This window comes from Hypomesus transpacificus, chromosome 9 (assembly GCF_021917145.1).
Source record: "Hypomesus transpacificus isolate Combined female chromosome 9, fHypTra1, whole genome shotgun sequence".
NCBI lineage: Eukaryota > Metazoa > Chordata > Actinopteri > Osmeriformes > Osmeridae > Hypomesus > Hypomesus transpacificus.
Window position 1 is genome coordinate 17,189,545 of NC_061068.1, and position 27,405 is coordinate 17,216,949.

Here is a 27,405-nt window from a genome sequence, read left to right on the forward strand (position 1 = left end):
GTTGATACTGTGAAGTCCTGCCACACAGCCGACATGTTGAATCATGTTGTTGGTGCTCATAGTAACTTCTAAAACTGATCGTTCCAATCCTTGATTCTGATTGGCTATATCGCGTTCCATGTTATTGTAAAATCCAGCATAACCTAACAGGTTGTCCTCATAACATTCTTTGACATTCCATAAAAAAAACACAGCAAAGGTGTCCATCTGGCTATACTTTGTAGGGGCGGAAGAATGACGGTTTATTATTAAACTATTTTTTTTCTAATTGTTTTTTGCCTATTTATGAAACCATATCAAATATTTGTAGTAACAGTTTTAGAAAAGCAATAAGCCCCGCAAGTCTGTGGTTTACGCTGATTTTAGAACAGGTAAGGTTTTTCTTGGCACTCCGCTTCGCATCTTGCCTAACAACTCCCCTTATTTGTTCTAAAATCAGCGCAAAACACGGCCTTTTGGGGCTTATTGCTTAAATAACCTTTCAAGTTGTCCTCATAACATAACATTCCATATTACTGCGCATCTAATATTTCAAATAAAAAAAGACGTTACAAGTTACACGGTAGCAAGCAACCTAGTCGTAAAGAGAATGGCAACATTTGTTCTGAATTTTGATTTGCTGGGTGGGCTGACGTTTAACGAGTGGTGGGAGACCATTAACAGAATGGAGGAGAAAGAGTTTAAAAAGACGAGGCATGCAGAGAAGACAGAGGCTGAAATCGAAGCGTTAGCAAAGGCAAGGAATGAAGCCGGCATTATAAAGACGATATTGGCCGTCCACTGTTTCCAATCCGTTGCGTGGCAACGATTTATGTAGGAACTATAATTTGCAGTGGCGGAAGAATGACGGTTTATTATTAAACTATTTTGTTTCTTAAATTTGATTGTCTTTATTTATGAAACCATATCAAATATTTGTAGTAAAAGTTTTAGAAAAGCAATAAGCCCCGCAAGTCCGTGTTTTGGCTGATTTTAGAACAGGTAAGGGGAGTTGTTATGCACAACGCGATGGGCTTATTGCTTGATTAAACATTTGGTTTGCGTGCGCATAATTTGCACGTCACCTTATCGGCCAGGTACATCGGCAGAAAGTTTCATATCTGCAGATGCCGATATCTAAGTTTTGAAGCTTTTATCTGCCAATACCGATGACGTGCAGATATTATCGTGCATCCCTAGTCCTGAGGCTTTGCTTGAGTTGACGCTAGTCCTCCATAAGAAACCGAGTGGTTGCAGCTCAGCTGCAATCGCACTGACCCTATGGATCTGTGACCTTATCGTCATTCTGGATAAGCATTTCGTCAGAATATCCTGTCCTCAGTAGGGCCAGAATTGATATGCTTATTCCTTTCGTTGCGGTGGCGTTGTTGCATACGCCACTCAGCCTCATGACTACAGCCAACCACCGCCCGTGGGAATATCCCTTACCAACCCCACTCGCACGAGTATTATATTGCTTTTATAAGACAATTTTATAGTCAAACAATTAACATTTAAACAAAGCTAACGTTATGCTAGCAAGATCCAAAGGCAATAACATTGTGTACGGTTGACAAACAGTAAATATAATTTTACAGTATGTTTGGCAAGAAGATTTGCTAGCTAACCAGCCATGTCACTGTCCCAAAATCAATATCAAGATTTTCACGAACAAGGTATCGGCCATATTAGTAGTATGGCCGCAGCCTGTGGTGCGAGTTGAAGAGCAAATGGATGTGGCCTACATAATATTGTCAGACACATGCCATACCAGCTGGTAAAAGTTAATAACAATAAATACCTTACTAATAAGATACTTCAGAAAACTGATTTCCATTGTCATAAAATATCCTCTTCATACAACATATAGTTGAGTTTCTGAATGCATTTTTGTGAACCTTACCAACAAAGAAGGTCCAAGCAAGCACATTCACTTCATCAAAACTTCAAGTACTCTGGCATGGAATAGTTGAAGAGAAGGAAATCCAAGCGGTAAAGGTTGTACAGCTTCTTCTGGTAAAAAGGGCTGATGTTGTGGAAGAACTGGGCAACTATGTCTTTCGTAGTCCTGGTGCTTTTGGCTGAGGACGGAAAGTTGACCTCGCTGTCCACTCCGGCCAACTGAAGCACATAGCGGGAGTCCTGCTCCAGTGTTTCATACTTCCCCACCACGTTGTAGTGGATTAGGCAGGGGTGGCAGAGCGAGTGCACAAGCTCCCAATGCTCGTTAAAGGGCTCTTCACGCTGTGTAGCTGGGTCCACCAGGTAGTACACAAACTCCGCAAAAGAGACATTGTTGCCCCTTTCCAGGGCTTCCGGCTGGGGGTCCATCCGGTGTCTACGAACAATCTTCGTACCATAGCGCTTGTGGAAAGCTGTGTTGTAGCTCCGCGTAAACTTGTTGCGGTAGGCTGAGACAAGCCTCTCGAAAGGTTCGCGCACAAAGACAAACTTCAGGTAAGAACGTAGGCGTTGGTTGATCTGGGAGGTGGAGTACTCCGACAGCGTGCGCAGGTTGCCGGACACGTGGGCTTCGTTGGCAGGAATGGCGAGTGGGTCACGGGGGCCCACAGCCCCCGTCAGAACCATTAGGATGCGCTTCCAGTTTGTGCAAGCCACCTTGGGCACGTAGCAGTAGAGCAGGCCATTTTGGTCATCCACGATGACGTGCTTGAGGTCCTCTGGGATGAGCAAATTGCGCTTGCGGGTGTACAAGCGACATGTCTCTTCCATGAGCTCCCGACGGCCCTCGTGGGTCACTTGCACGACCAACTTCTCCAACAATGGGTGAGGAAAGGGAGGCGGATGGAGGGGAAAGAATGACAACAGGACATGATTAAACAAACTAAACAGTCAACCACAATATATTCTTTCCATTCTTGTGTCTAGCACATAAAAAACTGAGGGGGAGCCAAAAGATTTATGTAATCCTAGGTTTTTCTATGTCTAGTAGATGATCTACAGTATAATAGCCATAATCTGTCCAGAATTTAGTAATTCTCAGGAAAACTGACAATGTATAAATAGACCAAACCAAATAGATTAAAACGCCCTTTCAGGTAAAATCTATATTTCCAGTATTTATGATGCTCAAGTATAGTTCCCAGAGCTGAATAAAGTCTTTCCGCTTGCCCATAGCAATGTAAGTTAGTCTTTCCAGACCTATACATTCCATAAATTCCCTTATCCACATATTCAATGATGGAGCGTCCATACTCTTCCACATAGAGCAAATGGCTCTCCTGGCTTGAAGAAGTCCAAAGTCCAGCAGTTTCGTCTATTTCGATGTTTGTATAAGGTCAGCCGGAAGTATTCCAAGAACACAGAGTTTAACATTTAAAGGGACTTTGTTGTTAAATATCTCTGACAAACATCCCACAACTTCCTTCCAGAAACTTTGGATTTTTGGACATTCCTAAACAGTGATATAGAGTACCCTTCTCATCTAAACATTTAGCACGTACATTTGGAATATCAGCAGATATAAAATGAAGTTTGACAGGATTTATGTACGTTTTCATTAACCATTTATACTGAAGTAATTTAAACTTCGTATTTATTGTCTGTGTTTGTGCTTTTTGGCAAGCCTTTTTCCAATCTGCCTCATCAATGTGTTCATGTATATCAATTTATCTAATGTAGATTCAGTACTATGGTCAACCAATATCCTATCATACCTAGACACATGTCCCTTTCCTTCCAAATTCCAAAGTGTTGTTTCTTCAAGTTTTGATAAAGGCAGGGGCGGTGTGTTCATTAGTGCGATATAGGCGACGCACTGCCAAATGGGAAAAGGAGGGATTTTTTTTTCGAACCAATTCTATCACGGCAACAGTCGTTATCAGTGTTTTAATCTAGATATTTGAGCTGCCACTAAATGTCCAATCAAGCTAAAGTCGTGCTTCAAATGCTACCACTCCTTTTGGGGCGATTTTATTTAGGTTGAAAATCGCCCAAGAAGTCTCTCATAGACTCTAATCTAAAACTGTTTTCAAATATCATAGCTTTCAATGCAATCTCTATGGGTTCCAGGACGGCTTGCACTTACGCACTTTCGTCGTACGTAACTAAGAAGAGAGCGGGTAGAAGCTTCAATCAATTCAAGATGGCTAGCATTCAGTGCAGCTCGATTGTGTCTCTAAAATAAGTTCCTTTTAGTCGGCGAACGAATCTTGATAAATTGGGAAACAATTAATAAAACAATTAGGAACAATCCCAGACCAAATTTAAACATCCAACAGGTTTCTACTAAGGGGGGGAAGTTCTACACCCGAGGATTTTCTAAAATTTGGTACAAAAGAAAAACTGGCTAGCAGGCTGCAACATAGCCAATGCAGTCTTCTGCTACCCCTGTCTACTTTTTCACCCTCAAGGTGGCACAGCAGACAGCACTGCTGGGACAGCGACTGGTGTAACAGACATGCACCATCTCTCTGAAAAGATGTTGATCTGGAAGGTGGAGTTTGTGCAAGCCACCTTGGGCACGTAGCTGTAGAGCAGGCCGTTTTGGTCATCCAAAACGGACGTTGTCATGGAAAAAACATCACACTGTTGTAATTATGAAGATGGATAATGATTATGGATTATATGATTGAAAATGAACCTCTTAATCACCTTTTTTACTTTGATATGCTATATTACTGAAAACAAGATGCAAAGCTGTTGACTGATTAGTATTGCCACTAATATCTCCCATCAAGGCCTGATGGGAGCCCAATATCAGACCCTGTTACTGACCTTCCGAGCGGTGAACAGGACTGCACCCGACTACATCAAGTTTCTCCTCCAACCTTACACCCCCACCCGCCACCTACGATCTTCTTCTGACAACCGTCTGGTGGCCCCACCTCTCAAGAGTGCCCGCTCCCGCTCCCAACCCAAGCTCTTATCTGGCCCCAATGGTGGAATCATCTCCCCACCTCCATCAGAGATAGTTACTGTCCCTCCACCTTCAAATAAAGGTTTGTTCCGGGGGTACACCAGCACCAGAAAGATTTGTTGGATCAGATGTTAGCTTATTTCCTCCAGGAACACAATGACAATTATTGAGGGACTTGTTGCTCTTGTTCGTTAGTTGTAACTGATATAACCATTTGTTATGGTGGCCCTGAAGTGCAAACCACACCCACTAATATGAGTGCATCCCCCAAATGAAAACACTCCCCCCAAATACAAGTCAACTCCCCTCAAATAGGATGACTTGCTCACCTCCCCCCCAATTCAAAGACACACTCCCCCAAATGGGAAACAACCTTACAATAACTAAAAAACACATTACATTAACTCAAAACAGAAAGGGTTTGTACTAGACATTGTCGCGGAATGGATGCACTAACTAACAAGAAACATGAAATTGATTGACAGAAGTAGGCTACAAAATGCAATAGCCTGACAGAGTTACGTACACCAGGACATTTGTTTGGCTCTCGAAGCATGTAGCAAATAGTAGGCTACTTGCAAAAGTATAAATTGTGTGTTCAATGAAAAATCGATAGCCAAACAACTATCCTGGTCCACGTAACTCTGTCATTGTGGCATTTTGTTCTGCTGTCGTGGACTATTCGTTTTTTCTTCTGAAAAGTCCTGCTTCCTTCAACTGCGTTTTTAGCGTGCTACTTATTTAAATGTTTTGAAACGTTAACAGCATAGGCTATCTAAGATTATTTCATGGGAATGTCCCTGATTAAAATAAAGAGTAGTGTAAGTCATGACTCTGAATTGTTAACACAAATGTTTCTTATTTTCTTCCAACCAAAACGATCACCTTCATGATAATGACAGAGTTACGTGACAGAGTTACGTGGGTTAGACAATAAAACATGCTAATGAAATCACTGAATAACAACATTAATTACACAAAATTTTCATTTGTATGTCTGATGTGCATATGTGACACGCTCTCGTGAAAAGGGGCGGTTGTTGGCCAACATAAAAGCGACCGGCCGCTTAGCCAATGCTTTTCAAATGTCATGTCTGGGGTTCCGTACAAGAACAAATTAAAACAAAAACAAAAAAGTATTTAGTGATCGTAAACATGTTGTTTATTATATTGAGTGGCTTCTTCAACACATTTTTGGCTTCTAGCCCTTGTGTTATCTTCGGGTCTTCTGACCCATCAGTCATTGTGACCTTGTGAACTTTAACACATACACAAACAAAGTGAAGCATTTTCTTTTAACCGTTGGGCTGTCTCAGACATTGCGAAGGTTAAAATACAATTATTTGTATTTGTTTTTGTCGTCGTCATCTGCCGCTTATCCGGGGGTCGGGTCGCGGGGGCAGTGACCTAAGCAGGGAGGCCCAGACTTCCCTCTCCCCTGCCACTTCAACCAGCTCTTCCTGAGGGACCCTGAGGCGTTCCCAGGCCTCTCGACACGGAGGAGCAGCAGTTCTACTCTGAGCCTCTCCCGGATGACCGAGCTTCTCACCCTATCTCTAAGGGAGAGCCTGGACACCCTGCGGAGAAAGCTCATTTCGGCCGCTTGTATTTGCGATCTCGTTCTTTCGGTCACTACCCATAGTTCGTGGCCATAGGTGAGGGTAGGAACGAGATCGACTGGTAAATAGAGAGATTCGCCAGTGGACATCCGTTGCGCCTAAGAGATGGCCGCGTCGACAAGAGCTCCGCAAAAACCCAGCTTTTTGTTTGTCATTTTAGTGTTTGTTACTTGTTTTGTCAATATTATATTGTAGTTTATTCAGTACGGCCGGCAGACACTTCTGGACATTAAGTTGTCACTTGGCAAGGATTATTTTACGAACTTTAATTCCACTTTTCGGAGTGCGAGCTCGGACTGCAGCTGGCCCTTTGTTGTTCCGCCGCTCTGTTTACCTGCGAGACGGAGGAAGAAGAAACAAGGCCGTGTTATGGTTAACTCTCTCGGGGCTACAGATGTAGCGGTTGTAGCATCTCACTGCTTTCCGGTCCTTGAGCTGCTAACTGTAAAAATCAGACCCTTCTATCTACCTCGGGAATTCCCTGCGGTCGTCATGAGTGCAGTCTACATCCGCATTCAGGTAGACAAGGCCGCTGCTTTGGATGAACTGTATGGGATTATCAATGGTCTGGAAAATGTGCACCCAGAGGCAGCCTTCATTGTTGTTGGTGATTTCAACAGAGCTAACATGAAGAAAGTCCTGCCCAAGTACTATCAGCACATTGACTTCTTCACACGTGGAGACCAGATCCTTGACCATTGTTATACAGCATTCAAGGGCAGTTACAAACCCCTCCCCCGCCCTGCTTTTGGGAAGGCTGATCACACCTCCATTCTTCTCCTCCCCGCATATGAACAAAAGCTTAAACAGGTCAGACCGGTTGAGAGGTCAGTTCACCTATGGAGTGACGAGTGTGTGGCGACCCTCCAGGACTGCTTTGACACCACTGACTGGCTGATCAAGGAGGCAGCAGATGGGGACATTAACAAATACTCAGACCCTGTCTCCAGCTACATCCAGCACTGCATTGATGACGTTGTCCCCAAGAAGGTCGTCCGGTCTTTCCCAAATCAGAAGCCCTGGGTTGATGCCGCGGTCCGGGCCAAGCTGAGAGCCTGCACTGTCGCCTTTAACTCTGGGGACCCTGATGAGTACAGGAAGGCCAGATACGACCTTCTGAAGGCCATCAAAGCAGCGAAAAGGGCTTACAGGACCAAGGTGGAGTCCAGCTACCATGGCTCTGACCCCAGGCGCATGGGGAGTGGACTTAAAGCCATTACTGACTACAAAGGGAGAGGCTACACTGAGACCCAGTCCTCTGTCCTACTGCCAGACGAGCTGAACTCCTTCTACGCTCGCTTTGAGAGGGACAGTGACCCCCCTGCAGTGGAGCTACCTGAAGGCCAAGCCAGTGGTGTGCCTACACTAACTGTAACAGAGGTGAGGCTGTGCTTTAAGAAGATCAACCCTCGCAAGGCACCTGGCCCAGACGGCATATCAGGTAGGGCCCTCAGGGGCTGCGCTGACCAGCTGGCAGGGGTCTTCAGTGACATCTTCAACCTCTCCCTTAACCTGTCTGTACTCCCCACCTGCTGCAAGAGGACCACCATTATCCCTGTGCCCAAGAACACCAAGGTCACATGTCTGAACGACTGTCGCCCGATAGCACTGACCTCTGTCATCATAAGGTACTTCGAGCGGCTAGTCAAATCATTCATTTGCTTCTCACTGCCCCCCACACTGGACCCTATGCAGTTTGCATACCGGTCCAACAGGTCTACAGACGATGCCATCGCTCTGACTATGCACACCGCTCTCTCCCACCTGGACAAGGGGAATACATGTGAGGATGCTGTTCATTGACTACAGCTCTGCATTCAAACACCATCATCCCCTCCAGACTGGTCTCCAAGCTTGTGGACCTGGGACTAAGCACCTCCCTCTGCAAGTAGATCTTCCACTTCCTGACGGGGAGGCCACAGGTGGTGATAATCGGTGACCGCACCTCATCCGTACTGATCACCAACACAGGCACCCCCCAGGGCTATGTGCTCAGCCCTCTCCTGTTCTCCTTGTTCACTCACGACTGTGTGGCAACGGACAGCTCCAACCTCCTTGTTAAGCTTGCTGACGACACAACCATCGTGGGCCTCATCTCTGACAGTGACGAGTCAGCCTACAGAGAGGAGGTTGACACCCTGACATCATGGTGTCAGGACAACAACCTCTTTCTTAACATCAGCAAGACCAAGGAGATGATTGTGGACTATAGGAGGCGGCAGGAGGAGAAGCATGCACCCCTACTCATCAATGGATCGGAAGTGGAGAAGGTCAGCTGCTTCAAGTTCCTCGGGGTGAACATCAGCAATGACCTCACCTGGTCTGTTCACATGGACAAGGTGGTCAAAGCGGCCCGTAAGCGCCTCTTCTTCCTGAGGAGACTGAATGAGTTTGGTATGGACTCAGTCATCCTCACTAACTTTTACAGATGCTCTATCGAGAGCATTCTGACTGGTTGTATTACAGTGTGGTATGGGAGCTGCACAGACAGGGACCCCAAGGCCCTACGAAGTGTGGTCCGTTCTGCTGAGTTCATCATCGGAAGGAAGCTCCCAGCCCTACAGGACACCTACCACACACGTTGCCTAAGGAAAGCCGGCATGATTCTAAAGGCCGATTTATACTTCTGCGTCTCCGTTAACGGACAGACGCACGCACGGAGTTGGACGGATTGGTTGAATTTATACTACTCTGACGGCTCTGCGTGCTGAAAGGAATTCACAGCCAGAACAGTAGATGGCGCTGCACTGCGATGCTAGCTAGGTTATTGAAAAGTCGGAGCAAATTTACAAATGAACCGTTTCATCAATAAAATAAGCACATTTTCAGCAACTACACTGCTCATTTCTCGTCACATTTTAACTCAGATGCTGATTTACATGTACTGTTTAGCTGAAATAAGAGTTGTAAAAACGTACAACAATGGCGGTCAAAGGATTCTGTTCTCTTGTTGGTCACGGCAACCCCGCCCCCACCCCTGACGCAAGCGGTTTTTAATACGGACCAATCATAGCCAAGGGGTATCCGTAAAAATACGCACGGACAGACGGATAGTCAGGAAAATCAGGAGGCGCACGCAGAGCTCTGCTCTTGATGGAGAGGGCGTTCCCCATGTGCGTGTGCGTAAAAACGCAGAAGTATAAATCGGCCTTAAGAGACTGTTCCCACCCATCCTTCAGTCTCTTTACCCCGTTGCCTTCTGGCAGGCGTTACCGCAGCATCCGGTCGCGCACACGCAGACTGGACAACAGTTTCTACCCAAGGGCCATCAGGCTTCTGAATGGACACTGATATGGACATCGATTTACTGCACACTAGTCACTTATACACTGTCACTTACAGCTACTGGTGGCACTATCAGTAACATTGCACTACTGTACCTCACTGTACCTCGCCACCAGGCTCCTGTATGGTTATTGACTTAGTCACTGATCTGCAAATTTGCACTATTGTACCGTACTCCACTTAGGTTAGAAAAAGTTATAGGGTTGAAACAGGTTTTATGTGCATTTAGGGTTAGTATACTGTACTACTTATTGTTATCTGTAATTTAGGACGTTTTAGTATTAGGATTAGTATAGTCAATTATTTATTGCTATCTGTATTTTTAGGAAGTTCACTTATTTAAACTCAGCATAGATGTAAATTATGTTCCGTGTACTTATATGTTATGTTATGTTATGCCAGGTGCTTGCGTTGTCTTGTCTTAAGAATTTCAGTGCCCAGTCTAACCTTGTGTTGCTCTGTGACTCAGCTCCTTCTTCACCACGACGTGCCGATGCAGAGCCCGCATCACTGCGGACGCCACACCGATCCGCCTGTCGATCTCGCGCTCCATTCTTCCCTCACTCGTGAACAAGACCCCGAGATACTTGAACTCCTCCGCTTTGGACAAGATCTCCTCCCCGACCCGGAGATGGCACTCCACCCTTTTCCGGTCGATAACCATGGTCTCAGATTTGAAGGTGCTGATTCGCATCCCAGCCACTTCACATTTAATTTCCTGTTTTGGCTCCTCCTCTTCCCTTTTGGTATGTGCCTGGATGGGAAAGGTGAGCTGTTTTGAATCGTCTTCATCTTGCTCTTTTAAATAGTTTTTGGGGGCCAAGCCGGGAAGCTTCGAAGCCAACTACTGTGTTTCTACCTTTTCTTCTTCTTAAAGGTCACATGATATGCTGTTTTTGGATGTTTTTACATAGGCTTTAGTGGTCCCCTAATACTGTATCTGAAGTGTCTTTCCCGAAATTCAGCCTTGGTCCATAATTACAGCCACTATGAGCAGTCCCACAATTAGCTTTCCTCAAGACGCGCTGTTCCTGTGTCTGTAGCTTTAAATGCTAATAAGGAGGAGAGAGGCGGCACCATGCGCTAATGTTTACAATGGATGTATCGCAATATGGAGAGAGATATGTCTCAAAAGTATTCGTAAATGCAAGTACCATGGTCCACAAATGTTTCACGATTTTCAAATGTGTTTTGCGATCCACAAAAACAAAATTCTTACTCGTGATTTGTAAGTTTTCATTTACATAAATGTGCTATGATTTGTACATATAGATGTCCATTTGTAAATATATCGTTTGTAATTTCTTAAAATACTTAACATTTCGTGTGTGCATTTTTCATGGTTTGTCATTTGTAAATCTGCAATTCGCATGTGAAGTGTTGAATCTGCATTTGTGGATCGCCCAATAGACGCGTGCAATCCTTCTTCCAATTCCGTATTTTTTAGACATTCTTTTCGGTCTTTTGCTATCCACACACAAATAGCTTTTTGATCCACAAGCACCCCCCCCCCCCCTTTCGACAATAGCCATACGGTAGGTGGCAGTGTTGTCCTCTGTCTTGATGGTTGTACGCCAGCGCTTTAAATAAATGTAAATAAAATAAATGTATTTTCCCCTCTCAATAACCCCTTACCAATGGTATGTGGTATGGGGCTATTATTGTTGAATAGCTTTGCTACAATAATATGTTTTGAGCTTAAGCAGTCACTCTGGCATTTGCTATTCACCTCGCTCCACAAGCTGCGGCCGTACTGTAGCCTGGTAGTATTTGGCCGATACTTTCGTGAAAATCTTGATATTGATTTTGGGACAGTGACATGGCTGGTCAGCTTGCAAATCTTCCTGTCAAACTTACTGTAAAATTATATTTACTGTTTGTCAACCGTACACAATGTTATCGCTTTTGAATCTTGCTAGCATAACGTTAGCTTTCGGGCTAATAGCTCAGTCAAAGGAAAGCCGGTGGGCAGAGGACAACACTGCTACGTACCAAATGGCACTGTTGAAAGGGGGGAGGGGGGGGGGGCTTCTGTTTTTGGATCAAAAAGCTATTTGTGTGTGGATCGCAAAAGACTGAAAAGAATGTCTCAAAATTACGTCATTGGAAGAAGGATTGCACGCGTGTATGGGCGATCCACAAATGCAGATTCAACACTGCAGATTCAACACAAATTGTAGATTTACGAATGACAGTCCATGAGAAATGCACACACGAAATGTTAAATATTTTAGATATTACAAACGATATATTTACGAATGGACATCTATGTGTGAAAATCATAGAAAATGTATGTAAATGCCAACTTACAAATCATGAGTAAGAATTTTGTTTTTGTGGATCGCAAAACACATTTGTAAATCGTGAAACATTTGTGGATCATGGTACTTGCATTTACGAATACTTTTGAGACATATCTCTCTCCATATCGCAATGGCTCGTAGCCCCGTTGCTGTAAGATACCTCTAATTTTCCCAATTCTCATCTGATCACCCTGGTTTGCAGAGGTGCACACTCAATCATTTCAATGAGGGGAAAGGCGGATATCGCGAGCGCCATAACAGCAGAATAGTTATCCAATAACAAAGACGTGTACAACACTCGCGTTACAGCATGTGTATTCACACACATACTTGATGCTATCTACCTTGACATTAGTGACAGTAACTCAGCTGTTAGCTGCAGAGCTAATGCCACATTCTAAGGGTAGCAAGCTCGGTAACCATATACAGTAAAGCAAATGATATAGCGTTAGTTAACTTACTTGTCCAAGATTTGTAGCTGGACCAAGGAGTTAGTACTGATCCAGAATTGTATTTCAGAAAGGCCAGCTTTGTATTAGCTCAAGTTGAGGAAACAGTCGTGGCTGAAATGTTTGGCGCAGACATACAAAACTTTGGGAAGTTGTGCATTTCCAGAGAAAAGAAAACAAAGACACTGAGTCTTCAGAGGCTCTGATGAAGGAACATTTCCAATTCTCCTTGTGACATCACAAGGAGGAGATTTTCAAACCGAGCGTTTGAGCTTTCATTTTTTCAAAGGCAGAGAAGAATACCCAGGGCTTGGTTTACACCTATTGAAATTTCGAGCCACAGGGGGACCAAAGGCAGGCTAGGGGAACTTATATTAATGTTAAATAACCTCCTAAAGTGAAGTTTTCATGTCATGTGACCTTTAATAGGTGTGCTTGCCTTTGGCAACACAACCTATTGTAATCTCACACATATATTCAGTGTTCTCTCACATTTATATTCTTTCTTCTTTCTCATTACTTATTTTCCCACCCCTAAGGATCTGTCAATATTTGGACAACATAGACAACGCCGGTGTCAAAAGCTTCATCTTGGTAGTGATTTTGTTGCTTCTATAAGGATTCATGTTCCATTGCACATTTTAGGAGCTTACAAAAATGTTGTGGCAAAAAAATGCCTTGTTGGAATTCAGTGCTAGCCTACGTCGCAACGTCAGCACACATCACAACATCAGCACACGTTAGCAACGACGCATAGGTACAACGTGCATAGATGTGCTAGTAAGACTGTTGCACAGCCGTGGTGCACTAGCAGCATCATACATTTAAGCAATTCAAGACTTGCATGTACAGTAAGTAATGTCACATTAAGAAATGTATTTAAACTTAAGCTTGTGTAGTGCGTTGCATTCAAACAATCCCCAGTGAAGTATGGCTACAGTAGCAACAGCATCTAGGCTAGCTTGCTTGTAGCAAAATTCACCGGGGTCAGCTTCTTCACCATGCAGGGCTCTAGATTGAGATCAAATGGTCGCATTGGGCATTGTTACTGACAATGACTGCTTCCTGCAAACTTCTTTTGAATTTGCCATTTCCCCCTAAATAAATGTCAAGCTTATTTATGTTTTTTGGGGGCATATTTTCAGTTAGCACATGGTACTGTTTGAATCGCGATTCCATCTGAAATCCTGCCAGTGACAGCTTGTTTCAAGGGGTTCAGCTTGTTTCAAAGTAGGCTAAATGCTTGAAAATATCACTACAAGGGAAAAACTTAAGGTGACGTAAGTCATAGAGGTTAGCACAGTTTTTACACTGTATTGCCCAAAATCTTCGTTTGATACAACTTTTCAACTGAGGCTGCTTTAGCTTATCACTATTACGTCTTGCAGGGTAAATTAGAAGACAACCGTTTAATTCTACACTTCACTTTTTGTATTTTGAATTGTAAATGAGCAGCAACAAATGTATGCTTTTAAATCTATGCAATCTTCTTAAATAATAAGTACGCATTTTTTTATACAATTCACAGAAATATCAGTTGTTAAAATTACAGTTCATAAACGGACCCATCTGAAACTGACACAAGCAAGCACACCCTACAATTTCCCCAGAAATTGTACCCTCTCTAGTTACTACTAACCAGCTGAAATTGATGAATCAAGCATTTATTGTGCATCAAGTCTACTTTCTATATCAAGTACTCTAATTTGATTACTAACTAACGGTCTTCAACCAACACATTTAACTCACATTTAAACGTCATAATAATTTTTGTAAAGGTCATGACTGCATTATTTAAGGCATTTCACCAACTAAGATCCCCTGAAGGATAGACTCACCTGGTCACGGTCGTAGAGAGTCTGCAGTGGACTTCTCCTAGACTTGCCCTGTCTGCTGCTCCTCCCATTGACCTGCACAGAGGCTGAGCAAACATAAAAGTGCATACTTAGAACGGAAGAACAACGTACAGCTTATACTGTTGAATAAAGTGTAATTTACAAGGTAGTTTAACAACTAGTGTTGCATGGTATACCGCTACTGGTACCGTACCAAGGTACTGTTTTTGTATGGCTGCAAATTTAACAATATATGGACGGAGGAATTAAATTTCTTATCGCCAAGCTACATCGAAGTGTGTCACACTGATTTTAGTATCGGACACATTGGGAAAAATTATGCAACGCTGCACAATACATCACAACGGCACAGTCGCGCTGCGGAGGCACAAAAGGGCACACCAGTGATGTTATGTTTAAGGTAATAACCTTACGTGATATACTTACTTATATTGAAATAAACCAGCTAATTCTGATCTGCATCCCGAAGGGAAATGGGAGACAGGTAGGTGGGACAGGAATGGACAGAAAAAGAGAGACACAGCTGGAAAAGTACCACGGACAGTCTTTCTTTAATCTGCATCCCTGCTTTCAGAGAAACACAAAGTAGCCTACACCACCCAACAAAGCTCTGTTAAACTTGTTTTTACTTTCAACTAGACATATTTAACCAAGACATATTCATATATATACTATAGTCACTATAGTGACAATGGGTTGAAAAACGATGCCGGAAGCCTACACTGGTTTTGACTACGACTTGGACAGCAGACTTAGATTTTTTGTAGTGATGGGTCATTTGCAAACGATTAGTTCTTTTTGAACAAATCTTTGAAGGGAATGAAATTAACTGAATTCTCACCAAAAAAGGGTGTGTTTGAGTCTTGAGAAAGTTTAGAACTGTTTCCGTCCGTTCTGTTTCACTTTTCACTTTCACTTTTCTTCGCAAACGGCACCATCAGCGGATGTCGTTCCCGAACCGGAACGAGAGAATCGTGACTCGTTAAGTGAATCTCGTTTGCGAACAAGAGAATTACCGGATGTCTTTCGCGAACGAGAATGAGAAAATTGTTCAGTGATCCATTCAGGGTAATCGTTCAGTCATTTGTCATCAGTGATTCTCGTTTGCAAATGAGAACGAATCAGTGAGGGCACTTGGGTGATACTGAGCTACGCATAATAGCCTACCAACTGCAGTCTAACTCGCAACGTGTAGGCTATTGTCCTTTATAGTAAACGAAGTGCTGAAAAATTGAAGACCTATACAACAAAAGTTCTAATAAAATAAACACTATGACACAGAAATTAATGGTAGATTTACAAAGGAAAGTTCATTTTCCGACCTTACCATTTCTCTATGCAAGAAGCGCCATCTGAAGACAGTGTAATCTGACCGGCTATCCGCATCATAAGTAGGGAAAACTGGTCCTATTGGTTAATTAAAAAATCGTTTAAAAAATATTGTTAAATATCTAACATTATATTCCTGTCTGGAACAGCCTACATAGTAAACATAGTCCAGTGTCAAATCCAATGTATCCATACTATGACTAACCCAACCTTTCTGGTTGGTTGGGCAATTAATAATTTGTAAATAAATATTTTCACACTAGCTTTTCAAGGCATTGGTCCATTTTGTAACTCTATTCTTTATCAGAATAAGATTTAAAAACTAATTATGTTTTAGTGTAGTTGGTATTCCACACAAGGACTTCGGCTGCATGTGAGAGACATTTTAGACTTAGCTGAGGATGTGGAAGCAGGACCTGCTGACCCAGAGCATGTAGCGAGTAAAGCAGAGGAACGTATTTAAGTTCTTGGAGTTATTTCCGCACTTTCCAACTAATATATTGACCACAGATACCTATTTTCCACCAACGCATTTTGGGTGCCGGTTCGGAGCCGGTGCTTAATCGCAAACCAGTTCTTTCTCTTTCGACAGACTGAGAACCGAAAAAGTGGTTGGTAAGTGGTTTGTACGTGGTTCGCAAGTGGTTCATACGTGGTTTGCAAATAGCACCACTTCAGAGCTGGACTAGATTGGGAACCAAATAAGAACCGCTAGGGTCGGGGTTGCCGCGACCAACAAGATGAGCAGAATTACACTTTGACCGCCATTGCTCTAAGTTTTTACAATTCATATTTCAGTTAAACAGTACTTGTAAATCTAGCCTGGTCCTAACCAGACTCTCGTACATTTAATTTGTATAGAGTCTGGCCTCGCTCCATTGACAAGCGTTGACTTCCTTGTAGGCGGATACTCTGTTGAAGTTTAAAACTATTGGATGCGCCCAGAGCCACTCTGATCTGCCATAACCAATCGCTAGCGTTCGCCTTAGCCAATTCCTTCACCACTACTGTAACAGAGCTAGATGCCGTAGCTGGAAAATCAAACTGTTCCCGAACCCCGTGGGGAGGTGGGCCACAGCATCATGTCCATCACAAAACTCAGCAAAACTTGTTCTTGCTCCGGCTTTAGTTTATAGATATTCGGCAGTGTTGCCACAACGGACCGAATGGCATCGCTCGCATCTTTCTCCGCCGTCAATCAACCTGAAAAATCTGACTTACGTACCGAATAGCCAACCCTAGTACAGTGCAAAATCCAAATTGAGCGGAAGTACGTAGGAGGGCAGAGCCAGGCTACTTGTAAATCAGTATCTGAATGTAACGAGAAGTGGGCAGTGTAGTGCTTATTTTATTGATAAAACTGATAAATGGTAAATTGGCTCAGACTTTTTGATAACCTAGCTAGCATCGCAGTGCAGACACCAGTTGCTGCATTTGATCGTAATCCTATCAAATGAGTGAAATGACAAACACAAATGTTATGAGCTATTGAGCCTATATTTAACACAAATGTAATACACAAGCACTATACAGCAAAAGTTTATAAAATGTTGCGCTGATAATGCCAGTGTTGTCATGCTGCTGCGAGGCCAGGGTATGGCGCAATAGCCAAGAAAACACGCATCTCAACCTCACGTTCTTAGCGTTCTTTGGATTGATAAACAGCATTTAGACGGGCTCTGCTTTGTGTTTGGTGCTGCCACGCTAGCGTTGCTGGGAAAGATGATACGTATACAGTGACGTAATGACGTGGCTCTGTGGTGGCTCTCTAGCCCGTGGAAAAGCAAACCGGTTCTTAGAAGGCATGCAAATTGAACCAGCTCCGAACCGGCTCTAGCACCAGCTCTGAACTAGTTCCCGGTTCACTTTGGTGGAAAGGGGGTAACAGTGACTGCATTTAGACTCTGGTACCAGGGTGCATCAGCATCTTCCTCAATCAAATTTGCTTTTTCTCTCAGCAAGTTTTAGACATTTGGTCCTGCACCTCACACGCTGTCTCAACATTGGGGCTAGCAGGGCCGAGTCCTCCCCTTGATTTTTAGCCGTAGCATTGCAAAGTGCGGAATTAACTCCAAGAACTTCAATAAGTTCCTCTGCTTTACTCGCTACATGCTCTGGGTCAGCAGGTCCTGCTTCGACATCCTCAGTTAAGTCTAAAATGTCTCTCACCAACTCCCTAGAAAGTTCATGAAGATCCTCCATCGTCTCTAACCAGGGACTGTTCTTCAGACTTTTAGTCCTCCATACGCACACTTGTAAGCAATGTTCCCTTTATAAATCACAGATTACCCACAAGTGTGAATAGTGTTTTTACTGAGTGTGCATCGTGACCCTGGCTTTGTTTACATAATTAAGGTCATTGTCAGCTGCGCCTTGCATATTTAAGGAGGCTGGCACAACAGAGGCAGCCTCGCCTAGCAGCCTCGGTGCGCAAAGACTCGGTCGAACAAAGCCAGGTAGTCTACCTGCGGGAGTCCACCGAGGAAGGCCGACAAGGCCGGATCACCTCTTCTGATAAGTATCAACCTATTCATATTTATATCTATATTATATTCTACCTGGAACGTATTCATAGCTAGCATGTGTTTCCTTAGCATTCCTGTTCATTACACTACCCGTAGACATAGATATGTCACAAAGTATATACGGTCTACTTCTAACCTTCTACTACCTATCCAGATCTTCTCCACCTGCCCTTTCTCTTTCTTTAGGGCTCTGGAACTGCCAGTCTGCTGTGAACAAGGCAGACTTCATCCCGGCGTTTGCATCTCATGCTTCTCTTCATGCCTTACGCTGACAGAGACATGGATCTGCCCAGAGAACACTGCAACTCCAGCTGCTCTCTCCGTCAACCGCTGCTTCACTCACTCACCCCGCTCAACCGGGCGGGGTGGTGGGACAGGTTTGTTTCTTTCCCCACATAATAAATACACATCCACACCACTCTCTGTTACTGCCAAACCATTTGCTAACTGACCCTATCAAAGCATGCTTAAGTGTTCTTTATCGCCCACCAGGACCGCTAGCCGACTTTGTGGAGGAGCTGGACATGCTCCCCAGTGTCCTCCCGGATGACGGAACCCCTCTGATAGTCCTTGGGGACTTCAACATCCACCTCCAAGGAACGCAGGCCGTCGACTTCTTGTCTCTCCTGACTTCCTTCGACCTGACGCTGCTGAGCACACCGGCGACCCACAAGGCAGGCAAACAGCTAGACCTCATCCTGACACGTAACTGTATCACTGACTTAACCTCTGTAACCCCACTGCACATTTCTGATCACTACTTTATCCAATTCTCTGTCTCTCTCCCTCCAACCCCTCCTACCTCCCCTCCCCTTGTAACTTTCCGGCGCAACCTCCGCTCCCTATCTCCCTCCCATTTCTCCTCTATTGTAACATCCTCCCTCCCATTGACGAGTTCTCGTCCCACCCCACTAACACTGCCACAGACTCCTTGTTAACCACATCACTGGACTCTCTCTGTCCCATGTCAACCAGGCCTGCACAATCTTTTACCTCCTGCCCGTGGTTTACGGACAGTGGCGGATTTAGTGATTTGGGGGCCCCAGGCGAAGACAGGCATGGGGCCCCCTTAACTCCTATTCTTACTCTTTTCAATCCATATACTAATTATGAATATATATAATATTGATAAGCTATAGCAGCCTCAGTTGAAAAGTTGGATCAAATGAAGATATTGGGCAATCCGGTGAACACAGGCCTAACCTCTATGACTTTGTCACCTTTTTACATTTACATTACATTTACATTTAGTCATTTAACAGACTCCAGAGCGACTTACAGTAAGTACAGGGACATTCTCCCTGAGGCAAGTAGGGTGAAGTGCCTTGCCCAACTCATGGTTGTGCCTACTCATATTGCATTAATTCATTAAGAAGCCCCTTTGAAACAAGCTATTGTAACAACATTGTCACCGGCAGTATTTCAGATGGAATCGCAATCCAAACAGTACAGTACCATCTGTTAACTGAAAATATGCCCCCAAAAACTTAAATAAGCTTGACAATTATTTAGGGGGAAATAGCTAATTCAAAAAAAGTTTGCTGGAGGTGATCATTGTCAGTAACGATGCCAAATCTGGTCTCAGTCTAGAGCCCTGCGTGGAGAAGCTGACCCCGGTAAATTGTGCTACGAGCAAGTTAGCCTAGCAGCTGTTACTAGCCAAACTTCACAGAGCAGCACTTGTGCTAGCTGCCGCATCATTGGATACCAGTGGAGAAAAATTACGTTTCCTTCTGTAGTTTCAGTTTGGCAATTAGCTGTTTACTCTCCTCTTTTGTCTTTCTCTTTTGTGCTCCGATTGGGGAGTTTCGTTACATTAAGCTAATTGGTTTTTGCATTCACTTCACTCTTCTACTGTCTCACATGAACCAACTGATATGACGTGCTTTGCTGCACAGTTGCTGCAATCGATGGAATAGTCCACAGTAGTACCGGGTGGGAGGGGAAGCTTGCGTTGACACAAATAGAATAAACGCTCTGTTGGTATCTTTGTTGATACTTTTGTGGAAGGTTATGACTTTTAATCGATTTGTATTATTATTATAGTTATTATTTATCATACAGTAATTTTATGTAGTCTTTCAAGGGCACCCCTGGCTTCTGGGGCCCAGGATGGTTGCCTACCTTGCCTAATGGGTAAGTCCTCCCCTGCTTACGGATGTTATTCTAGGCGAGCAGTCCACCCTTCGGGTAGTTGAGAGGAGATGGCGCAAGTCTATGGAGCTAGAAAGCTGCCAAAAGTATCTGAATTTGATATATAGGCTATAGCTTTGCCAGTTGTTCCGCGTCTTCCATCGGTCTCTGCCGCCCTCCGACTCTTTCTCGACTCACTTGGTAACAGAAACTGCCGATTTTGGCAGAGGAGAAGACACAAGTTTTTACAAGTTTCATAAGCACTTGCTCCATACTCTTCCTCCAACGATTAACTTAGCTTTTGTTCTGAGGTAAAATTTGGTCGTTCTGAAATTGTCTACTTTTCCCTGTGAAAGCAAGCTGTTTGACCTTTGGCCTAGTTCAAACAAAATCTGAATTTCCGCAATTTGAATATCAGCAATCTGAATTTCAAGAATCTGAATTCACGCAATCTGAATTTCAAGAATCTGAATTCCTGCAATCTGAATTTTTGAAATTTGTATTTTTGGATCAAAATAATTCAGTTTTATTAAATTCGGATACACATAATTCAGATATTATATATTCAACAGCTAAATATTTCAGTTTTATGAAATTCGACACACGAATATTTCAGATCTTTCATATTCAAATTCAGATACTTTTGTCAGCTTTCTAGCTCCATACAAGTCCAAAGACGGTCTGGACCTTGATAAGTATCACTCCCTCCTTAAATCCTTCTCTTCTCACATAACTGGTGCTAAAAACCTCTGCTTTCTGAACAAAATTAACTCTGCTTCAAACCCCCACAAACTTTTTTCTACCTTCTCCACCCTTCTTAACCCACCTCCCCCTCCCTCCACCCTGACAGCAGATGACTGCTCCTCCTTCTTTGAGAAAAAAGTCGCCGACATTAGCAGTCGGTTACCTAAACCCAGCTTTCCTTGCCTTTCACCCTCCATGACTGACCCACCTAAATGTCTATACTCTTTCTCTTCCCTGTCCGAGGCAGAGATCTCTGACCTCATTCTCCCTCATCGCCCCACCTCCTGTCCCCTTGATCCTATCCCCTCCCCTCTCTTTCAAACCATCTCCCCCTCCATCATGACTTTTCTTCTCCATGTCCTAAACTCCTCTCTTACCTCCGGCACCTTTCCCTCTGCCTTCAAACAGGCCAGAGTTACCCCTCTACTCAAAAAACCTTCCTTTATCCCTGCCGTCCTCCAGAACTACAGACCGGTATCATTGTTACCCTTCTTTTAAAAAACAATTGAACGTGCTGTATCTAACCAACTGTCAAACTTTCTCTCTCAGAACAATCTGCTTGACCCCAACCAATCGGGCTTCAAGACTGGCCACTCCACAGAGACTGCCCTCCTTTCAGTCACCACTGCCCTCCAATCTGCCAGAGCGGCTTCCAGGTCATCCATCATCATTCTGCTGAACCTTTCTGCAGCGTTTGATACGGTTAACCACCAGATCCTGCTCTCCAGACTTTCTGAGATGGGCATCACTGGCACTGCACTCCAGTGGATCTCATCCTACCTGTCGGGAAGATCCTACCAGGTCTCCTGGGGAGGCAAACTGTCAGGCACTCGCCAGCTCTCCACTGGTGTCCCACTAGGACCCCTCCTCTTCTCTCTGTACACCACCTCACTTGGACCAATCATCACCTCCCATGGCTTCTCCTACCACTGCTACGGTGACGACACGCAGCTGTACCTGTCGTTCCCCCCGACTGATCCGGGGATCTCAGCTAGGATTGAGGCCTGCCTCACAGACATCTCCGCCTGGATGACTGAGCACCACCTCCAGCTGAACCTCGCTAAAACAAAACTTCTCATCATCCTAAAGCTAAACCCTGCGACAATGCCAGGAACCTTGGGGTTACCATGGATGACGAGCTCTCCCTCACGGCCCACATTGCTGCAGTCTCCCAGTCTTGTAGATTCACCCTCTACAACATCCGGAAGATCAGGAGATACCTGTCTGAGCACTCCACCCAACTGCTAGTCCAAGCACTGGTCCTCTCCAAGTTGGACTACTGCAACTCGCTGGTCTCCCAGCATGTGCAACCCGCCCTCTTCAGAGGATTCAGAACGCAGCGGCCCGCCTGGTCTACAATCTACCCAGCTAGACCGGAAACAAAACAACAGGCACGCCGCAAACACTTGTTTGGGCTTGCAAGCCGGCTAAAGAGTAGTAGGCTAACGTTACGTTTAGAGTGGATGGCGAGCCCGAGACGCCGAAATGGATGCCAACAAAATTCTGAATGGAACATGTACTTGTAAAAAGTTCCCAAATGGTTCCATTGACAAGACCAAAGCTATCTGTGTTTTGTCGTTGTGAACTGAGCCATCATCGCAGCACGTCCAGTCTGAAATACCACTTGATGGCCAAGCACACAGCTGATGCTAATTTTCCACCCCCTTGTGAAAGCCAGGCGATTGCAATGTTGTTTTCTATTTAAATATAAAACATTTGCACAGAGCAATCTGATCCACTTTTCCATGTTAATAAGAGCATCAAAATGAGAAAAAAATTATGGGACAAAAATAAATCAATAGACATTTAGAATAGATAAAAATGTGCGATTAATTGCGATTAATCGCGAGTTAACTATGACATTAATGCGATTAATTGCGATTCAATATTTTAATAGTTTGAAAGCACTAACGAAGCTCAAAAAACGGTATTTGCGCTCAAATTAATGTGCAAAAAATGTGTCCCTGAACTGTGTGTATAGTGGGTTAAGCAATGGGAGTTTCTATAGCCTCATAGTGCATTGTGCTCGGCAAGCTTGAAAGAAAAAAAGGGCCTGTGCCCCAGTAGAGTTTTATGTCTAACAACAACGAGTTGGTCCATCTCCTCCTCCTGCACTCCCATAGTGGACAATGTGATGGTGAGACGGCGCTGAATTTTGATTTAAGATTTGAGTTGGATTTTACAAGGTGCTTATGGAACAATTATCACTCAGTACAAGCGCAAATAACACTTCTTGATTTAACCTTCATGATAATGATGATATGGAGAGAAAAGAACATGTGTGAGGAAAACAAAATCTAGAAATATTACGAGTAATAGCTCTCCCACATATACTTTTTGCAGTCTGACTACAGCACACCACCTCACCAATAGCGGACTGGCCATCGGGAGCACCGGGAGAATTCCCGATGGGCCGAAGCACTTCTGGGCCGGAGGGCCGCTTACCTTGTAATTTTTTTTACTACTAATTCAATTTTCGGCAGAAGATTGAGCGACACGGTTGGCCAGCAACACGGTTGGCGGGCCCCCCTTTCCCCCAGGACGGTTGGTCTTTTCCAAATGAACGTCTATGCAGCCTTTAGTGCCACAACAGTGACACTGACAGATCGAAAGCTAGCTAGTAGAGACCATATAAAGATGGAAAACCAGGATAAGAAACAGAAACTTAATTACCTTCACTAGACAATGTTTTATCCATTGAAAAAACGTATGTTTGTTTGTTTTACATGAAGCTCCAAAAACGCTCAAATCAGTCCAAAGAGTTTTCTCCTGCGCTACGCGCACTCGCATTAAGCGTGGAAATCCTTAACTACCATCACATAAGGCACCGAATTTGCATGCATTCACAGGGCGCTTACTGCGGTGGCGTATCTGGGACCGGTTCTGGCGGGCCGGTCTGGATCAAAGTCCAGGGCCTATTTTTACTCCCAGTCCGTCCCTGCACCTCACCATCTGCGTTGCCCATTATGGAGAGAGATATGTCTCAAAAGTATTCGTAAATGCAAGTACCATGATCCACAAATGTTTCACGATTTACAAATGTGTTTTGCGATCCACAAAAACAAAATTCTTACTCATGATTTGTAAGTTGGCATTTACATACATTTTCTATGATTTTCACACATAGATGTCCATTCGTAAATATATCGTTTGTAATATCTAAAATATTTAACATTTCGTGTGTGCATTTCTCATGGACTGTCATTCGTAAATCAAATTTGTGTGTGAAGTGTTGAATCTGCATTTGTGGATCGCCCATACACGCGTGCAATCCTTCTTCCAATGACGTAATTTTCAGACATTCTTTTCGGTCTTTTGCGATCCACACACAAATAGCTTTTTGATCCACAAACAGAAGCCCCCCCCCTCCCCCCTTTCAACAGTGCCATTCTGTAGGTAGCAGTGTTGTCCTCTGTCCACCGGCTTTCCTTTGACTGAGCTATTAGCCCGAAAGCTAACGTTATGCTAGCAAGATTCAAAAGCAATAACATTGTGTACGGTTGACAAACAGTAAATATAATTTTACAGTAAGTTTGACAGGAAGATTTGCAAGCTGACCAGCCATGTCACTGTCCCAAAATCAATATCAAGATTTTCACGAAAGTATCGGCCAAATACTACCAGGCTACAGTACGGCCGCAGCCTGTGGAGCGAGGTGAATAGCAAATGCCAGATACTCGTGACAACTTAAGCTCAAAACATACTATTGTAGCAAAGCAATTCAACAATAATAGCCCCATACCACATACCATTGGTAAGGGGTTACTGAGAGAGGAAAATACATGTATTTTATTTACATTTATTTAAAGCGCTGGCGTACAACCATCAAGGCAGAGGACAACACTGCCACCTACCGTATGGCAATTGTCGAAAGGGGGCGGGGTGCTTGTGGATCAAAAAGCTATTTGTGTGTGAATCGCAAAAGACCGAAAAGAATGTTTAAAAAATAAGTAATTGGAAGAAGGATTGCACGCGTGTATTGGGCGATCCACAAATGCAGATTCAACACTTCACATTCACATGCGAATTGCAGATTTACAAATGACAAACCATGAAAAATGCACACACGAAATGTTAAGTATTTTAAGAAATTACAAACGATATATTTACGAATGGACATCTATATGTACAAATCATAGCACATTTATGTAAATGAAAACTTACAAATCACAAGTAAGAATTTTGTTTTTGTGGATCGCAAAAAACATTTGAAAATCGTGAAACATTTGTGGATCATGGAACTTGCATTTACAAATACTTTTGAGACATATCTCTCTCCATAGCCCATTCCCACTGTCTCCAAAATGTGCGTATGCATGGGTCAGAGTTTGCGTAGAGGACCGCACATTCTCCCGTCAAGTTTGTTTTTTATAAATCACAACCTTTGAGTGGCACGTGGCGTACGTTTATAAATGAGACCCCTGATCTTGTTCGCGATCGGTGAACAAAACTAGTTGGTGAACAGAATCAAAACGCCCAAAACAAATGTTTTGCCAATGTTATGGCAATGTTGCAGTGTTGCAGTTTCAGGTCTGTTGAACAGTTTTATGTGGACAGGGGACGTATTAAGTTAAATTGTTCATCAACACAAGTCTGGAGTATGTCTACAGTGTGGGTGGACGCATTTTCAATGTTTATTTATCACCAAAGTTAACTTAATGTCAAGCTATATGACTAGCAAATTAGCCAATTTTCAATTGCATTTGTCAACTTACCTGGTTTCAGGTTGCTTTGAAAAAAGACTATGACCATTATGAAACAACCCAGGCACATGGCGAAAACCATTCGCTTAAGTTTTCTCATCCAAAATTTTTGGGACATGAATGTCAAAGCCGACCAAATCCTTTAATGCAAAAAAGCACAGTTTGACGCAGTTAGTTGGCCGTAGGGCTTGGGGAATCAAAGGCACCACTCATGTAGGCTTCAGATACTGTCTCCTCATAGCATAAAATGTGTGGTTGTTATTGAGTTTGATATGCACCCTTGTATGTCCCGCTGTCTGCAAGAAGTAACAGGTAACTCCCGAAATAGAAACAGGACTGCTAAATATATATATATCAGCTTCAGACTCAACTTAACATGCGTGAACCGAAAAAATGTTGTTGTCAAAACGAGACCAAACCACATAGTATGGAGATCCGAAGCTTAGCCAATATGCCCCTCGGATGTCTTTTTCCATGTTTGTTTAGCAGTTAACTGTTTACGCTACCTAAAAATAAGGTAGCACATTTAAAACCCCTAATTGAAATAGAAGTATAAATGCTTAAAAATGTTCACCTGCTCCTTCAGACAGCCCTTAGAACTAAATATCTGAATCTTTTGAAATACTTATATTGAGCTACCAGACAGCATTAGAATCTAAGTCTACAGCTACCTCTGGTGGCCGACTAACACCAGGAACACACTGGCTGCAGTGATGTCGTTCGTGAACGTTCATTTTGAACAAATCATTTGTATGACTCGGGAGTAACAAGTAGTGTCAGAGAGTGATTCGTAAATTTTCTTGTGGCCGAGAAAAAAAAAGGTTCCAAAATAACAAAACCTGTAATTATCACACAAAAGTGAATGAGGTAAACACATTTTTTCTGTTTCCTCTTCTGAGCCTATGCAGGTCACGTGAAAAATGATCCAAAGACTCGTACCCGAACACACGGTCAGATGAATGAATCATTGATCCGAAGACTTCGTTGCAGTGTTAATTTCGGCAACAAAAACTATGACGAAAAATATTCGTTAACTACCTTTTCCTCAAGACTAAAACGAGACTAAGACGTGACGAAAACGGATCTTCGAAAATAAAAACTATGACAAAATATATTATAACTTTCATTGACGAGACGAGACAAATGTTGGTGGTTGACGAAGTCACAATACTTTTTTTTCCCCAATAATTTTATAGTTAGATTCCTCCACTCTGTTTCTTAAACGCGCTCTCATCTCTACTGCTGTCAGTGGCCGATTCTCGTCTCTCGGCCAAGTTTCGCGCAAGTTAGAGGCGTGTTCGTGCGAGTGATATTAACCCATGCAATTGGCAAGATATGTCGTGCTGCTATAAAGTACACAGGCAGCATGGCTAATTTAGGTAGTCACCTGAAGAGGCTACATTGTATTTGTGTGGAGACGTCTGCCTCCCCCTTGGATTCAGGTATGGCTACAGTCAGTGGCTAGCTCCACCGGTAACCCTAGCAAGAATAGGAATTCTATATTTTCCGAAAAACAAATCCTTGTTGTGTACTACAAACTAATACGAGAGATAGCTGAGTCGTTGAGAAAAACCTTAAAGTAGGACATGAGTTCAATTTAG

The 27,405-nt window shown here is 43.5% G+C and overlaps 1 protein-coding gene across 3 annotated transcripts; it reads right to left on the minus strand.

Moving 5' to 3' along the window:
- Positions 1–1,590: 1,590 nt before the first annotated feature.
- On the minus strand, positions 1,591–27,405 carry si:ch211-236h17.3 (carbohydrate sulfotransferase 11). Of its 3 annotated transcripts, none has more exons than XM_047024923.1 (4): positions 26,379–27,216; positions 25,817–25,944; positions 14,353–14,435; positions 1,591–2,751 (listed from the first exon to the last, which is right to left on the minus strand). In XM_047024923.1, the coding sequence occupies exons 2-4, from the start codon at positions 25,920–25,922 to the stop codon at positions 1,918–1,920; spliced, it is 1,023 nt and encodes a 340-aa protein (XP_046880879.1). In that variant the 5' UTR covers positions 25,923–25,944; positions 26,379–27,216; the 3' UTR covers positions 1,591–1,917. The 3 variants fall into 3 exon arrangements, 2 of the variants coding, with proteins under 2 accessions (XP_046880879.1, XP_046880878.1); XM_047024922.1 differs by having other exon boundaries at positions 26,083–27,216; XR_006956457.1 differs by lacking the exon at positions 1,591–2,751 and adding an exon at positions 10,406–10,516 and having other exon boundaries at positions 25,817–27,405.